The sequence below is a fragment of the Triturus cristatus genome, chromosome 10 (genome assembly GCF_964204655.1).
Source record: "Triturus cristatus chromosome 10, aTriCri1.1, whole genome shotgun sequence".
In the NCBI taxonomy this organism is placed as follows: Eukaryota; Metazoa; Chordata; class Amphibia; order Caudata; family Salamandridae; genus Triturus; species Triturus cristatus.
The window spans coordinates 528,508,836-528,527,251 of NC_140593.1; the positions used below are offsets into that span (position 1 = coordinate 528,508,836).

Genomic DNA, 18,416 nt, shown 5'->3' on the forward strand with positions numbered 1-18,416 from the left:
ACATATATACACTTCACTCCATAACACATGGGAATAAAGGCACTGTCATTTACAGTGCAATAGCTCTAACTCTTACAAAAGCGAGACCTATTGGCTTTGTCAATGCTTGCTGATACTTACATGCACTCTACCAACATAATCCTGGATGATAAATTATTATGCAGTATATTAAGTGAGGAAAGTGTATCAATGTTCAATTTTCTTAATATCGGTAGGGAAGATTTTTTATGATAAATCAACTGCAATGAAAATTTAAATATATGTACACATTACCTACTGGTAGTCGCCAGTAGGTAGTTATGGTTAGGACCTAGTTTCCATAGGAAAAGCGTTTTTTGATTTGCCAATATCTTTGGTGCTGTTTGACGAATCTTCACAATTTTTAAAACTAATGACCAGCTCCGGTCAGCTCCTGTCTTAGAAGTTTTGGGGTGATCCGTCAAGCGGGGGCCGCGGAAAAAGGGGGAACCCAAAACACATTTTCCCCATGTTAATTTCCATAAGAATTTTGGAAGAAGCAACAGCCCGAACTTCTGAATGGAATTACACCAAATTTGAAAAAAAGGTAGCTCTTGGTTCAGAAAGCGCCCTTTTTTTAAAATGGTGTAAATCCGTTCAGTAGTTGCTGAGAAATTCAAAAAATAAAAATGTATATATCTGAGCACCGAGGAGAATTTGCGAAGCCTCCCGAGCTTGAGCTTCATTCTGATTTACTGCCATCACTCCAAACCAGGAAGTGTTGGCAGCCATCTTGTGACTTGGTAAAACCAAGTCACACGACAGTAAAAAAAAGAATAAAAAACAAGAAAAGGGGACAGGGCAGAAACACTGTGGCCCCCTAGGCCTGCTCAGGGGGCCCCACAAGGAGCCCCAGGTGCAAAATAAAGCATTTAAAAAAAAAAAAAAAAATCTTCCGGATTGATGCACCCACAATGGTAGTCTGTATTTTAGAGTGGGTGTATCAAAGGTTATATTAGGGTGTGAGGAGGTGCATCAGATTATCACGTGGATAATGTAATCAGTGATGTCATTTGAGATGTCATCAGTGATGTCACTGACCATGTCATGAATGATGTAATGTGTGATATCATCAGCAGTGCATTGCGGGGGCGCGAGTTATAGTTAGCTCAACTAACTATAACAGGCACATTTTTCTGGTTTTGTACAAGTGAAATGTCCAACTAACTATATAACGTCCCTGAAACCTGTGTTTTTTTCAGTGAATTTATAAGGTTTTTTAAATGCTGATTTCTAACTATAACGTCCCTAAAACCTAAGTTTTTTTTCAGTGAATATTATATATATATATCAGCAAACACTCTCCTCATTCGAAAAGTATCACACCAGCCGAGTAAAGGGAGCACAGACCACGGGATTCTTGTCGAATATCTACTTTATTCACCGATTTCAGACAGACAAGACGGCCATTACACGTTTCATCCCTCCTGGGGGACTTGATCACATGACGCAGATCTACCAATGGCACACGGTTTTTAAAGGAAACATTTTTTTGTATTTTTTTGAGTGTCATTTCATCTGATTGGGCAGCATTTAGTTGATAATTTGTAATGCAAATAACGTTCTAATATATAACGGTTTTACATGACAGGTTCAACACAGGAGTTAAATAAGTCATAATAACTATAGATTTCGGGATAAATCCCTAATAACTCACTAGCAGAGAGTTGCAATATCTATTGAAAAAGCCCATTCTAATACAATTTAGTAGTTGATACTTTGATAGATTTTCTCACAATGAAATGAGGTAGAATTGTCTTCACAGTGTGCAAAATATAGCTATAAATATACTTAAAATTTCCCACATAGTAGGGAGACATAAATACTCAAGTCAGGATCTGTAAATAAAACATGAATAAATACCATGAATAAATATAATTCCAGAATTAACACGATTGACATAGAGATGGTTAAAAAAATTATTCATATATAAATATATACATATATGCTGTAAAGTTATATAAATATACACAATAAATATTAAATATTGTAAAATATCTAAAACCATCATCTCTTAGGAACAAAGTAATTTTTTTATTTTTTTTATTTTTTTTTTTAAAAACCTTTATTTGTGCATAGTAAAAGAACAAATACGGGCCTACAACCCTCAGGCCGGCCACAATACGGTTGAGCACAGAGACAAACAATACATCCCCTGTGCGTCAAGGTCAAGATTAGCAACGATTCAGGATTCATACACTGGAGGGATCCTTGACACCGGGGGAAGGAGAAGTGAAGGTTAATTTTAAGGTTTTCAAAAAAAAAAAAAAAAAAAATTTTTATCGAGAAAAAAAAAAAATTTTTATCGAGAAAAAAAAAAAAAGGCAGTAAAGGATAGAAACAAGGAGATTCGAGTCCGCAAGTCGGCTTCATACACTGGAGGGCAGCAGCATCATTAAAACAGCCATAGAAAATCTCATACAGTAAGGCGATGCAGTTAGATAACAGGATCATCACAGTAGTAAATACGCACCCCCTAAAAGCCGCCCCCACTCAATCCACCCCACACCCGGACCCCGAATCGAAACAAGCATAGCGCAGAGACATGAAAGAAAGAGGCCCATAGAACTAAAAAGAAACAGTAAATTACCCCCCCCACCCTACACCAATGCGGAGGCTATGGCCTACCCCCCCCCCAGCATAGTGCCTGTCGCCCAATGAACCCGAAATATAGACAAGAGAGAAAGTAGGAATAGAGTAAAGAAACTAAGAGAAGAAAGAAGAAAGGAGGTGGGGAGGAGCCCACGTATCCTCGGAGCGCCCGACACCACCGGCCAACCAATCCTCCACACACTGAAATCCCACTACACCCAAAGGCGGTCGTGTGAAGATAGCATGTAACACCAAGGCAAAGAAGGCAGACAGATCGCGACGAGTGCGCACAACATATGTAGACAATTCCAGTCCCAGTCCAGCCCGGCCGTGAAGCCATGATGATAGAGAGTAATCTAGCCCTGGCCCGATCGCGGGCGTACGATTAGACCCGCCCCCTCGTGAATGCCCCGCATCCCGAACAGACAAAGACAATATGGCCACTTGGGAGAAGATGGAGAAGTAGAGTCACAAAATGGCCGCCGTTCATCTATGGAGGTCCCCTTGCACACCATATAAAATCCAGACCTGGCTTGTAAAGTACATGAGTTACACATAAAAGGAGCCGTAGGCCACCGTGAACGGTTCCTCGAGGTCGCCAGGTGTAGTTCAGCTGGAAACTCCTGCGGGCACGGTGAGGCAGGCAACAACAAAGCAGGCAGCAATGACCGGGGAAACAAAGTGTCTGCCATTGAGCAGGAGAGCGATTGATCCTGAGCGCCGGGAAAGCCAAATGAAGACACCAGTGTAGCACCGTTATACCCAGTCGTTGCTTCCCCGCAGGAGGACCACAGCACTGGCAGACTCACGTCTTGTTGATCACAAACGGGGCGCTCACGGCCCGCAGCAGACAGTGTAGAGTCGAACCGCTCACTCAGCGTTTGCAAGCCGACACACAATTGCAGACGAAAGTCCCGCAGGGCAGCCAGAACGGAGCCGTATGTCAGCGGAAGCTGCGTCCCCACAACGGCAGCAATCCGGGACGGCACTGGGGAGCTGGAGTCTGGTAGAGGGAGGGCGAAGCGGGCAGCGGGCGAGACCGGAGCATCACCCCCCAGCAGCGAGCAGGCAATCAGCGCCATATTTTACCGTTGAACGGTACTGTGGCCAGGGGGGGGATCGTGACAAGGAGGCAATTCCCAACAGGTCTGCGCCGCAACAGGTGAAAGCCAGCAGGCGCTTCCCCTCCCTCGGGCTCTCTTTGCAGCCGACTAGACCATAGAAGAAGGGGGTCTGCAGCCTTCCACAGCGTGGTCCACAGAGCGGGGTAGGAGACCCGCCACACCGGGGCCTACCCTCTAACTCCAGCCCGTCAGGTGCAGGGTACAGGAGGTGTCCGGGCGTCTCTCTCCCGGCTCTTCTGGCGACCGTACGTGGCGTGAGGCGGGATCGGGACCTCGGGCTCAGATTTGCACCAGCGGGTCCGGTGACTGCAACGCTTCCAGAGGGCCGGCCGAGGCCACAGTAGAGCAAGGGTCCAGGGCGGAGAACAAATGCACCAAGAACTCCGGCATCCGGGCGGGCTAAGACTTCGGGAAAGCGACGGCGCAGTCAGCGCGTCGTCGCACGCGATGCACCTCGAAAATCGCCAAGGATGGGAATCAGGATGATAGTCCGAGGCCAAGGGCCGACGGAGCCGGGCGCTCAAGCGACTGCTCCGGTCGCCATCTTGGCTCCTCCCTCCAGGAACAAAGTTATTAATGTTTGTTCTCACAATGCCTCCCTAGCTTGTGGAATAGAATACTTTTTGAGCTTGGTAAATTGCAATATGTTGGGTTAAATTAGAGAAACTGGCAAATCTTTTTGAACAACGATTTTGATAAGCTAGTATGTTGAACAGCTTTTGATGCCCTACCATCTAGAAAATGGAAACAGTGAAGGGCTAAATACCCAGGGAAGTGAGGAAAGATTCTTTTTTATATAAAAATATATACTTAAAAAACAATATTAGTATATATAAAAGTTATTTATGTGCAAATTATACCAATAAAAACCGTGATAATTAAAACTGATGTGTTTAAGAGAAAGGTCAGGAGGAGATAAAGCGGGGCCACTCGACTGAAAAAAGTCGAGTATTATATTTTAGTTACCATTGCACAAATGCTCCCATAAGTATGGCATGATAATGGACGACTTGTAAATAGCTAGACTCGGGGTACAGAGATGAGTTGGGTAGCGCGGTAATGGACTTGGTATACAAGACATAAGATTTTATTTTATTTTAAAGGAATTTCTTAAAACAAAATAAAATAACAAATCCTTAAAACCACAATATCTTGTTATTCTGAAGATGAATTAAATTTGTAGGTGTTTGTTTGGAGATACTGTTAAACTTGTTGTCAATTATAGACTAGCATGCAACTCCTCTGAACTGTTGAGTCCATTAGGGTGCTTGCTGTCTAAATTAAGGATATAGTGCATCTCCAATAGTCTGAGGGACTTCTCCCTATCACCCCCTCTTTTGTTCCTGGGAACAGAGTCAATAAAAAAATATTTAAGATCTTTGGAGTTGCCTTCATGTTTTTCATGAAAATGCCGCGCTACCGGGTACGCCTGATCATTGTTCTTGATGGCTCGTAGATGTTGGAGTACCCGTTTATGGCCTGGTAGTATAGTACTCCCAATGTACCTTAAATTACACGGGCACTCCAAAACATAAACCACATAGTCTGTTTTACAATTTAGAGCTTTTGTATGTATATATATATATATATATATATATATATATATATATATATATATATATATATATATATTTATATTTATATATGTATATATGTATATATATATATATATATATGAAAAATGAAGATTGCCGCTTCTGTGGGATGCACTCACTAGGGGTAAGCCAAACATCAAAAGGCAGCACACTTGAAACCTCTCCCCACATAGGTACTGCCAACGCGTTTCGGATAACCTCCTTCCTCTGGGCAGTTTGTAGAAAAAGAAGAGGCAAACAACAGGCTAGCAGAACATCCCCTCTTTTATTTATAAAATTTTCAAATGCAAGTCAGGTGAGTTAATACTTGCATGCTGGGACTGGTAGTCTTTTACTCCCAAGTGGGCGTTGCCTCGCAATTTTCTAAAAGTTCATCGTGGGACAAACAAAGTTCCAAAGCGGCGCCTGTATAGTGAAGGCTCCCCCAGCTCCGCATCGCCATGCCAGTGCAAATGCCGCGGACCCGCTTGGACGTCGCAGCGGTGCTATCCCGTGACCTGGGCTGGCCACTATTTATGAAAAATGAAGATTGCCGCTTCTGTGGGATGCACTCACTAGGGGTAAGCCAAACATCAAAAGGCAGCACACTTGAAACCTCTACACACATAGGTACTGCCAACGCGTTTCGGATAACCTCCTTCCTCTGGGCAGTTTGTAGAAACAGGAGAGGCAAACAACAGGCTAGCAGAACATCCCCTCTTTTATTTATAACATTTTCAAATGCAAGTCAGGTGAGTTAATACTTGCATGCTGGGACTGGTAGTCTTTTACTCCCAAGTGGGCGTTGCCTCGCAATTTTCTAAAAGCTCAGAGGGGTCTGGTCCATCAAAAAGTCGCACTCGGAAACAGCGGTACTTTACCCCAAGGAAAGCTTTATTTCAGGTATGAACAGTCTCGCAATCCGGTAATATTTAGCTTCTGGCTGCTGCCTACGCGTTTCAAGAATTTTCTCTTCATCAGGGACTAATGTAGCCAAAAGCGCATGCTGGGTTCAGCCCCCTTTTATATGCTTACTCGTTCGCCATATTGTGCGCTCTGAATGAATTAACTTTGCATTATGGGGGTTGAAGTCCGTCTTTTACCACAATTGGTTGCGCTTTGTGATGAAATGCACCATTAAGCTCTACATGAGCCCCAGAATACTTGACTGTTCTTATCCTCACACTGTTACCCACGTGGGGAGCACCGTGATTCGATGCTCCGTGGCCCCCTTCCTCGGGTGGTGCAGACCAAGCGGCAGGACGGCCGCTAACATACAAGCTCAGAGGGGTCTTGTCCATCAAAAAGTCGCACTCGGAAACAGCGGTACTTTACCCCAAGTAAAGCTTTATTTCAGGTATGAACAGTCTCCAAATCCGGTAATATTTAGTATCTGGCCGCTGCCTACGCGTTTCAAGAATTTTCTCTTCATCAGGGACTAATGCATATGGACAATATTACCGGATTGTTCATACCTGAAATAAAGCTTTCTTTGGGGTAAAGTACAGCTGTTTCCGCGTGCGACTTTTTGATGGACAAGACCCCTCTGAGCTTATATATATATATATATATCCACCACAATTCCTTCCAGCACGAGAAGGAAGAATCGGGTCGCACTCACGTCTGGTATTTTGCAGTTTTTAGATTTTATTTTCAGTTATAAGTACATCATTAAGGTATAGGCAGATGATCTACGCGTTTCGGTCTTAACGTAAGACCTTGGTCACGATATATATATATATATATATATATATATATATATATATATATATATATATATATATATATATAGTTTTCTCTTTATTTTCCTATCCTTGAAGGTTAGGTCATATATGTGTACTTCACAGATTTCTAATTGGGTATCAATACCATACACTTTAATGACATAACTAGGATTGTCCTCCAGTGGAAGAAACCCACTGCTCCACCCATCGACCAATAGTTCACGCGCCTTTGACATGTCATGGCTATGGAGCTTCTGTCCCATAAGGTGGCACACATTCATGCTAGATTTGCTCGCATCTGGCAACCGCTGATTGATTATTTTCCTGCTTAGAATATACTTGTTTCACGCTGCGCTGGCTCAAAGCGCTTAAACTCTTTGACTAAGTGACTCCACTCAGCGATGCCATTGACACTGGCCTTCTGTCTCTTTGCACTCTAACCAACCCAAACCCCCACCCTCAAGGGCCTCGAAGTCTTCTGCATTTACTGCCTGTAGGCATTCCTCAGGTTTGGAACTTACCTGATCTACGTCTCTGACCTCTATTGATTCCAATGTTTGGTTATACTGCCCTTTTTTTTTCTTCTTTTGGACAGTGCATGTCTACTGTCACTAAACTGTATGTAAATGTGGCACGCTCCTTTTAATAATGCACATGTCACATCTCGTATTCTGTATTGTTTTATGCAAATCTTCAGTAAACAGATTTCAATCCACAACAACAAATCCATATCTTTAATGTTACATTTGCATGTGTGCAAAGCTGATTAAGTCTCCAATTGGCAGCATGATGCTGGTGTCCTCACATTCCTATGAAGCAACTCCATCCTGATTATTTGTGTCCCTTACAAATACCAACCTTCAATTGGTTTTAAATGTCCATGGTTATCCTGCCACTGGATCAATGAGTTTTCTGGAGGTTGAAAGGTATAAAGATGCATGCATACACTAAAATGGTTTAATTAAATTACACCACAATATTACTCCACAAGTAATTATGTTTAGGAGATTTATAAGAGGCTGCTCACTGCCTACTGGGGCCTCAGAGGGTGTGGACAACGATAAAGGTGATAAAGTCTTGGGTGTACATAGTATTCCCCGTAATGGGGCAACCAGTCTTAGGCATCTGACCGATAGAAATGTCCCGGACTGTGGTGTTATCTGTATGCCAGGAAGAAGAGGAAGGTCTTTAAGGATTTCCTGTTATTTGAAGTGATCCTGCTCCAATCTGAGACCAATCAACTGTGCTTTAGTTAAGAAAATGGAGATAGCGCCTAATATTCATTTATGTTTGTCATTTGTATCATGTGGTCACCATTTTTTGAGGGTTGACCTCACTGTTCCTAATTTTTATCTAAAATCTGCAAGATATAGTGTTTAATGGAGGCTCACACAGTGCCGTCTTAACGCATGGGCATGCTGGGCAGTTGCCCAGTGCAGCATAAGCAAAGGGGCCTGTTGCAGACCAGAATTTAACACTAATTTTCCATTAAACATTTTTATTCGTGTGAGTGGTTGTGTAGGCAGGACCCAGTGCACTGCTTTACCCAGGTGCCTATAATGCTGTTAAGACGGCCCTGGACTGATGTACATTTTAATTAGCTAATGGGATTTAAAACACACACAAGGATTGCAGTTTTGACGTTAACTGATATCTGCGTAGGACAGTTGACACACTCAACAAAACTGTTGTGTTTTTGCATGACGTTTGAAATTGATTGGTTATGTTAGTTCAGACCACAGCAATGCATTGGAACTGAAAAAGTTAATTCCCCTACGTGGCCGAGCAAAGCACAGGTCAGCTAATATGAAAATATAAAAGTAGGCGTCATGAATAAAACAATTTGCCAAATAGTACTCACAAGTCCAGAGTGGCTTTCATGGCATAAGGAATTTCAAAACTTGACAGTGCACACCAAATCAGAATGGCCCTCTCTGTTCTCTCGAACACTTCAGCAACAAGCATTTGCAATGCAATAGGTCTCGCATTTACAAGAGTTTGAGCTATTGGCATTGTAAATGACAATACATTTTATTTATGTGTTGTTTTTAAAAGAGATAGATAAAAGACATTGTCATTTACAATGCCAATAGCTTAAAGTCTCACAAATGCGAGACCTATTGCATTGCGAATGAGTGCTATAATTTTTTTTTAAAAGCATTAGGAGACAGCATGTCCTCTCTGCAACAGCATGCCGAACAAAGCTATTTGAGAAAATAATGCTGAGAGGCTGTAATTAAAGCCTACCAAGTAACAACACAGGGTGTCACCATGGGAGGTTACAAAATGAGACAAGGCGGTACTAAGGAGGGGCTACTAAGGCTTTTGACCAATGAACAGCCACAGTTTACAGTGGACAATGACACAAGCCAATGAAAATATGGGCAGAGAGTGGGCGGAGCTTCAAGTCCCTACCTCAATACAGCATGCCGGGCTCGACCTAAAAATGTCTGCTAGGGTTGACACGCCGAGATTTCCGTGCGTGGCTGAGAGTCTGGTGATGCATTTAAGACAACCCTAAAATTGTTCACAAGCCAAGTGCTGGCAGAACCCAGTCACTAGAGCCATTCCTGTTCTATATGTAAAAAGTACGTTTAGCAAACCACAGAAATATAGAAAATGGATCATCTTTCCCTGGCTCTCTTCTCGGAATACAGATGTTGAAGGAATTAATTCAGAAGTAACTAATGGAGCCGAGTATGCCTCTGTGATAATTAAATAATGGCAGTGCAATAGATGACTAATAACCCAAAATGAATTTGGCAGTAACTCACCGCAGGCAGAAAGAAATGTGCTTTGGGTCTCCAAGTGTGAATGCTAATGCACCACTTTTGTTTAGGGAACATGTTCTCTTTTCTCTCATTCCTGCTGCTACTTTAATTAGAAATTGCAATTCATCCAACTGCGCCATTTGCCGCCTGCTCATTCTCTTAACTTTATCATACATCATGGAGCTATCTGTGAAAGAAACGCCCAGTGGCGGCCACGAAAAAGAAGAGCTTGTCTTGTTTTCAGTAGCATTCAGATCCTCCAATATGGGAGTATGTACTGCCAGGACTAGACTGGTATATAGGATGTGTGGTCATTTTGATCAAAATGTATATTCAGGCCTGCTTGACTTCCATCCTAGGAGAGCCGTGTCACATACTCCTGCAGCCAGGAATTGCCATTTAACTTGAATCTCCATTGCAGTGATTCTCAGAGTTCCATAGAGCCTAATTTCTGCTGGTGATTGCAGGTGTTGAGCTTCAGCAATGATGTTTGTGGACTAGGACTTATTTAGCTTCATCAGATTTTGACTCAAATCAAGAGAGAGAAAGGCATAAAGTGAGAAAAAAAGGAAGAAGTAGATAAGAAGACAGTGACACAGGGGCGGCTTATTCTAAGGCGTGCCAGGGCGTTGACATACTATGTGCGAGTCAGCTGTCACATACGTGAAAGTTACTTATAGTGTTCTCTGTCTGTTTTGCAACTCTACTCAGGTGGCGATCTGACATTACTTTTCAATGCTGGATGGTGGGGAAGTGGGCTGCTCCATGCATGATGGCTGGCAGCCAACCTACCAGTCACTGTGAAATGAAGTGTGCATGTCAGTCTGGCCATTTCTGAAGCCACAGCCAACTCAACATGCGTACTTCAGCTCATCTAACTAATGATGTGTGAGTAAGTCAAGAGGAACATAGACGAGGCATCAATTTCTCTGTGTGAGCGCCGTGTCTGCCTGCTCTATCCAATCCGGGAGCTGCTGTCATACTGTTCACTTATACAAACAATATGAAAGCAGCCCTGGGATTGATTTATATGATGGGCTACATACGACGCAACCCCTGCAGTACCGCTGCTCATATAATTGTGGCAGGCACAGTGGGAGCATGATGATTAAAAGCGACAGCCTTGCTTCTGTTCTGCAAGACGAAAGAAGTAATGAAACAAGTGTATTTGGTGAGTCCGGCGCAGTGGCCTGAATGAGCCTTTGCTGGTGTGCATGCAGCAAAAGATTGCTTCTGTGAAGCTTAGCTTATTGAGAGCAGTGCTGACAGCTTTCATTGTATTTATTGTTGATAATAAAACATTGGGCACTGATTCTTGCAGAATGATCTCCTTATAACAGTGATGATGTTTTTTAACTACAGATTCCCTGCCATTAATGCCTCACCAGTTTCAAAAGTCACCAGCCACCACTGCAGTGACAACAAGAGTGAGATAAAGAGAGAATAGGTCTGTAGCACATAAATTGCGCACTGCATGTGCTAACATTAGACAGGGTCTGTCTCACTGTTTCGGGCTGACTAGTGTCTTCAACAGTTGAAGAGCTGGAGCCTCACTATTTTACCACTTTAGGCAGTAGTAAATTGTTGCTTGTCTGCAGAGTTTTAAGGACTATTTGCTTTTGGCTAGAACTGTAGCAGTATTTATCAAAATATCTAAAGTAAACATCACAACACAACGTCTTACCATACACAAAGCAACATAACAGCACAATTAAAGCATAGCAGGGCACAACACAACAAAACATTCATAGCAGAACACAGCATATCAACCACAGTACAACACAAAATCACATTGCTATAATGCAACACAAAACAACAGAATAATAGATCACTAATACAACAGAATTCCACACAACAAATATATACACACATTCTTGTCACACATTACCATCACAAGGATCCTGCTTTCATAATATGAAGGTAAGAGGTATTTGCACCAAGCACAGCCTTAACTTACCACCATGGACATATAATAGTACTAGACAAGCATGTTTTATGATGCGGCTCAAAAAAATGTATAGTGACGCAAGAAAGAGGCACATAACTGTGCTCAGCATGAATTCACACCTTCATGGTGTGGCCAATGTTTATTTGCTGTTAATGTTTAATTTTTAATTGACGTACATTTTGTGGGTGATTAGGATGGCGGGCGGATCACCACCGCCGGCCTGGTGTGGGGATCCGCCCGCCATCGCAACCTGATTTACTCCCACCATATTATAATGGCGGGAGGTATTGCAGCGATTGCAAAGTTTGTCTGCCGCTTTTCCGCCGGTCCGCAATCGTTCTGATTGCCGGTCGGGCAGACTTGGGCCACAATAAGGCCTTTCCATGGCGGCGATGCCGCCATGGAAAGGCTGGCTGGCGGGGAATAGCTTTGGGGGCCCGTTGCGTGCCCCTGGGGGGGTGGTGGGTGGGGGGCTGCACTCGGGCCACTGAGCTGGCAAAAAAATACAGTTAAGAGCATAAGGCGCGGTCACATAATTAGTGTCATGCTCCAACCTCTGCTCATTTTTGATATATTAATACTAAATATTAGTTTATCATTCTCTATCGGTGTAATAAAAAATGCCAAAAAAAAAATGGACAGCAGGCTCTGCAATGGGACCTTCCCTGGTATCTTATGTAAAATAAAATGCTTTTAAAGGTATGTTGTGTGTGTGCATGTGAGTGAAAGAAAGTTTGGATGAGCCAGTGCTTGTATGTGTGAGCAGGAGTGTTTGTATGTGGGTGTGTGTGTGCGTTAGAAAGTGAAAGAGTGAGAAAGTATAAGTGAGTCAGAGTAAGGATGAGTGAGAGAGTGCATCGGGATAAGAGTGAGTGCAAGAGACAGAGTGAACGTGAATGAGTGTAAATGAGTGAGACAGAATGAGTGTGAGGGAATCATATTCAGTGAATGTAAGTTAGTATGGATGAGAATGTGACGTTATGCTTACAAGTTTGCTATAGGCATGCTTCTTGACTTTTTTTTATATATATTGAAAAGGGGGGAGATCCTGTTATCTTGATTTTTTTAGGCAGCCATGACAAAATGCTGCCTGGCACTAGCACTTTGGAGGCAATACTTACATATGCAATAACCCACAGCAAAATGCTGGTGCTGGCATACAGGAGGTTAATCTTGGCATGAGGCACCTGTGGATAAAATGCTGGCACAGACATACTGGAGGACATTCTTGACAAAGGTGGCACCTGTGGCAAACAGTTAGCTTTGGCACACTGAAGGAAATTCTAGGCATAAGGGAGGACGATCGTGGCATATGTCAGGGGAGCAACTAACATACTAGATGTAAATTTTGACATTAAGGTCACCCATTGTATGTGATTAGCAGTATTGTCAAAACTCTAACACTGTCATATTGTATGTAATGTTTGGGCAAGTGAGGCACCTGTGACAAAAACCTGTCCCTAGCAATGGAGGTAATGTTTGAACATTTTAAAACCAAATTGGAGTAAACTCAAGTTAAAGCAAAATCAAGTAAACCCAAGTCTTATTAGCTTGGCACACCATGAAAGGACTTGAATGTTTAATGAGCTGATGGCTTTTTAGTACATTCATATGACAATTGTGCTTTACAATGCTCTGTTAGGGTCCATTTATTCCAAAGGTTGCTGAGGGAGGAGAAAGCTGCACCACCACCCTGATCTCCCTAGAAGATGTCAGACAAACTCATTGTGCTTGCTTACTACAAATCCGGTAAATGTCCCTTTGCTATATCATGTCGGCACAATAATAGATGAGACCTAAATTTTACATTTTTGTATGTGATGTGCTGTTATATTAATCAGGCAGTTAATATGGAACATCAGCAATCTTTCATATTGTGATGTAATCATGGTTAGGGTTATATAACAGACATTTCTAAGAAGATTTAAGGTCAATGGTCATATGATATCACTTCCTATGACATCATTAAGATCAAAGGGTGTATGATGTCACTTCTGCTACCCCTAGTATTTTAATGAATCAATGACCGTGAGTTCTGTTATACAACTCAAAGTTACTCATTTTATCGACCTTGAAATGATGAAAGACTTACAATTCAAAGCTGTGACTATGAGGCCATACACAGACTCCTGAAGTAGGTGCATTAGTCCACTGTGACACCAGGCACAGCATGATCATCGGTCAGCTAGTAGTAATCCTCTAATCTTAGGTGTTGGATATAAGAACATGTCTTCAAGACCACTGTAAACTTCGATAACAGGAGAGGTATACAGACGCCTCCCCAATGGCCTTTCTAGGTAAATTCAGATGTACAGAAATGGGAGTTTGATGATACCAAGAGATTCACGGTTTCCAAGTGTAAGAGTGCACAGTAATTTCTGCAATCAAATTGTGGTGAAGATAACCACTCTGATTTACAAATAATGGATTTGTGTTACTACCTATCACCAAGCCAGATGCACGATTTGAGATTACCTCTGTACCACATTTCAAGACTAACAGTAATACTGTCCCCACCAAGCGTCACATAATGACTTACTTATGTTGGAAACCAGTGCTTAATTTGAGCAGACGGTTACTGGTGGGGCTGCCGTCACTCATTTTTGGGAACCGGCAATCTTTTTCCTAATCAGACATTTACTGATAGCAAAACTAGGAAAAACACACAAAAGGGAAAGACGGAGGAAAAACAATCACAGAGGGAAAATGCAGAAACCTGCAAGAGTGAGAAAAAGGAGCAAAGAGTGCCTGGTGGTCAATTCAAAGAGGCATGAGGTGGATTAAAGACTAATTAGCCTTGGTATTCGGCACGCCGACATGCAATAATAGCACTGGCCACGGGCTTCTGAGCTGAGCTTTGGGTGCCAGCACTCATACTTTTATGAATTAAACACTGTCGGACACAGGGCATTTGTCATAGTATCTTAAAGAATTTTACCTTTCATGTTTAAAATCCAAAGATATTGTTCCACTAATTACAACATTTTCTTGAGTTTTCAAGTTAATTAATGAGGTACTCCATTATTTAAGGTTTACTGTTTAACTAAAATGGTGATGCCGTTGTCTGAATGCGAGTAGTGAAGTAAGTTGCAATGCAGGCATTTAGCAACTATTTTGTCTCAGTGTTCTTGCAAGGGTGACCTTGTTCCTAATATAAACAAGGGGAAACCCACGCACGGTCTGTCCCCCATCTAGTGCTGGTGGAAAATATTTCAAAGTGGGTTGCTGACATTAATGTAACATCACTAAAGTTCCAGAGATTGCGAAAAATCCAAGAGTCACAAAAAAAAGAGTAGCAAATGAGCCCCTTGCTTCCAGCAGGAGAGTGGTAAGTGTGTAGTATGTAGATTATGGTGCAGCACATTGTCCCAAATATATTAGTAAAGATTGTTGTGGTAGCGCACTGTCATTTACAGAAGGCACATTTTCCATTGAAATGACCACTAAATTTGCACAGAAATTACAGTTTTACTGATACAACAATATAACGCACAAATTGTAGAAAACGGGTTCCAGAGAATATTTATCATTTGCATCACCAAGTGCCTTGATTTGTTTTGATCCTATTAAAATCTTTGTTTCTATAACGGTTCAGAGTTAAAAATGTGGTTCATTTGTGCTTTTCTAACTGCTTTGAAATATTGGTACAGTTCATTAACACATTACACATATTTGGTTGTGTGCCAGAAAAAACACCATTCTACAACCTTCCCTTTCACTCTCCCTGTACCCCAGCAAGATTGTGACATAGTTCCCTTTAAAAAAGACCTCTCACTTTGCAGTCAGAGAAAGTAAAGTAAACACCAGTCTCCATGATAAAAGATTAAGCAGTGATTTATAAGAAGACATTTCACCTCTGTGTTTGAATGCACAGCAATGAGAGAAGATAAAAAACGAATTTTAAAGGCATCTATCTCTATTGCTCATTCACTCACTGAAATTCAACTTGGCTATTTTGTTTTAGGGGGGGGGGGTGCTGCAGCACCCCCAAGCTCTTACTGGTGTACTGAAAGACAGCCATCATTTGTTGTGCCATGGATCCCTCAGAACAAGTTGGCGGGTGTGGGGCTTGACACAATTGCATCTGCACCACTACTTTTTTTTTAGTTTCAGAAAGTACGTTTATTAAGAAAAGAAGTGGTACAGTCCAATACAATGTGAGGGCGTGTAAAGGAACGGAACAGGGAAACGTAAAAGTTAAAAATATCATGTAAACATATCTAGGTTGGAATGAAAAAGGCGTTAAAATATCAATATACATGTAAAAAACAGTGCATTGCATATAACAATCATATAGCAACATTATTCAACCAAAATATAACAACATATTATAAAATGTTAATATCAAAGGCATGGAATGTCATGGAGGTCGAGCAACTTCCTGTTGAGCATCTGCACCACTATTGATAACTGTGCTCCTGTATTTGCTCCCATATGTTGAGCTGATGGAACATTGTCAAGATATAACCCGGATTCATAATGTTGGATATCTAGGACATGAACTTTGCATCCACTCATGCCTTAACTTTCTCAATTTTGTTTTAATCACAAACATTTTCCAGGTGTGGGACTCACTTAAACCTATTATTTTGTGATTCTAATGATTTGCGCTCATCTTTGAGAAGAAATACGCGATAACGATTTTTAAATACCCCGAATTATAACTTAGTGCCCATACAAAAATAAGTTTGTAAGGAAATTGCTAACCCACGTCGTATACCCAGTTCCTCTCATTTTTCAACCATTTGCTCGAACTTACTGAAATAGTAAAGTGTATCTCTTATGCACATTTTCCTGCTCTGTAAGAATCTGATTTCCAGTTTATAAGCTTAAATGGTCCTTTGAATGGGAACTCTGGTGCCATAGAAAAGTAAAGTATGTCGTTTTCTTTTTGCTTCACAAACTTCGAAAGAGTCTTTGAATAAAAAAAGTGATTTTAGTACTGTAACTGTACTTACCACGTCAATAAATTACACAGGGCATAATATGCTGTAAATGAGTGCTGGTATATCTGAAAATGATAAAAAAGCAGAATTTTAATAAAGTATTATTACTAACCAATGTCATCATTATTATATTAAAAACTACATATAGAATATTTAATAAAAGAATACAAATAAACAAAATGCGGAATGTAGTAGTAATACAAACCAGTAGTGACATTATTAACAAAAGCTGTATTTTTAATTTGAACAACACTAAAATAAATAGTGCTGTTTTCAGATAATTTAAAGCGGTTTTAAATGTATACCTACTTTCACGTAATAACACCAGGTTGATTAGATTGCAATTGAATAAGACCAACTTTTGTACTCGCCTAAATGATCAAGTGACTACAAAACAATACGAAACTAGTTGTTTTGTAACCGGTTCTGCTTTTAAAAACCATTTGTATTCTTAAATTCCACTATAATTCATCAAGAAATACTTTTGAAAATGCTAAATCCATTAGGAGTTGCAGAATGTTTCCCTTATAAATTAAATTTGTGAATTGTCAATTCTGCCAATATGATCTGATTTCTGTGCTTGAAAGCTTATGGTTAGGGACAGGTTTGATGGCTTTGAAGCAAGCTCAATCTTACAAAGTCAATGAACACCCACAAACTCATAAAGGTGTGGGGATTCAAAAACTCCCATGTAGTTTTTCAGCTGAAGTAGATATCCACCTCTATCCTGCCTTATTTTTTTGCTCTTCCTTTCCTGTACAGCATGGGTCTGATTCATAAAGACGTTGCTGTAACATGCTCTTGCAACACTCCTGGCTTACTCTTAAAATTCAAGAGTAAGGTGGGAGTACTGCAGCTGTAAGTTACAACTTTGCATATAAAATCTTGTGCCTTCGGTGTATGAATCAGCAGTAACCTGTGTGAGGACATCTCCGTTGTAATCGTTCAACAGCTAGTGAAATACACACAAATAAATGGCATGGACAAAGCTGATACAGAATAAAGGCATCAAATCAAAGGTGATGGTAAAATTGACAGAAATTTACAACTGTAGCGATAAACATGAAAGAAATTGTAATTATTGCTATAACACTGATTCTTAACAATATAGCCCCCAAATACAATAGGGCTGGATAGGGGAGAGATTGTTACTTCACCAGGTAAATATCATTTACACTGATTAGATGTATTTGCTAGGTGTGGTAAATATTTATAATTACAGATTTTCACTTGGAATTGAGGCTTAAAATGCAGAATTGGTATTTTAAACACCAAAATATGATAAATTGGCAAAAATTGTCATTAGAAAATAATGAAGGTGCCATCATTACACCTGCGCTTGGGAATTAAAGCAGTTATTTACTTCTAAGACCTTTTCACCTTACCCCAGTAAATTAGCAATATGGCCTACAGGTTTTTAGAACAAATCAAGAATAAATCAATATGCCATTTTCATCCATATCCTAGACTCACATTTCTAAAAGATGACGATGAATACTATTCCATGCGTGAGCGTGACATGTCATGTTACGCTCGAGCGTAGTGTTTACATTTATATCTTAATGCTATGTAGGAGATAGCCACGAGCAAGACACCCAGTGTAACACTTGTGCCTATTTCAGAAGATACCTGCTGTAGTGCAACAAGCCTCTTGCTTGTGGTAGGCGGTGTTTGCGTTCAAGCAGGGTATGATTTGTATATATGGCGAAGGCTGGTGGT

General features: G+C 41.1%; 1 protein-coding gene across 4 annotated transcripts in view; it reads right to left on the reverse strand.

The window, feature by feature from the left end:
- Positions 1 to 18,416, reverse strand: part of DPP6 (dipeptidyl peptidase like 6) — a 2,129,336-nt gene that overhangs the window by 860,855 nt on the left and 1,250,065 nt on the right. For all 4 annotated transcript variants that reach the window (XM_085631994.1, XM_085631993.1, XM_085631995.1 and 1 more), the window contains exon 6: positions 16,710 to 16,762. In XM_085631994.1, the coding sequence (XP_085488120.1) occupies positions 16,710 to 16,762 (53 nt within the window). The remainder of the gene's footprint in view (positions 1 to 16,709; positions 16,763 to 18,416) is intronic.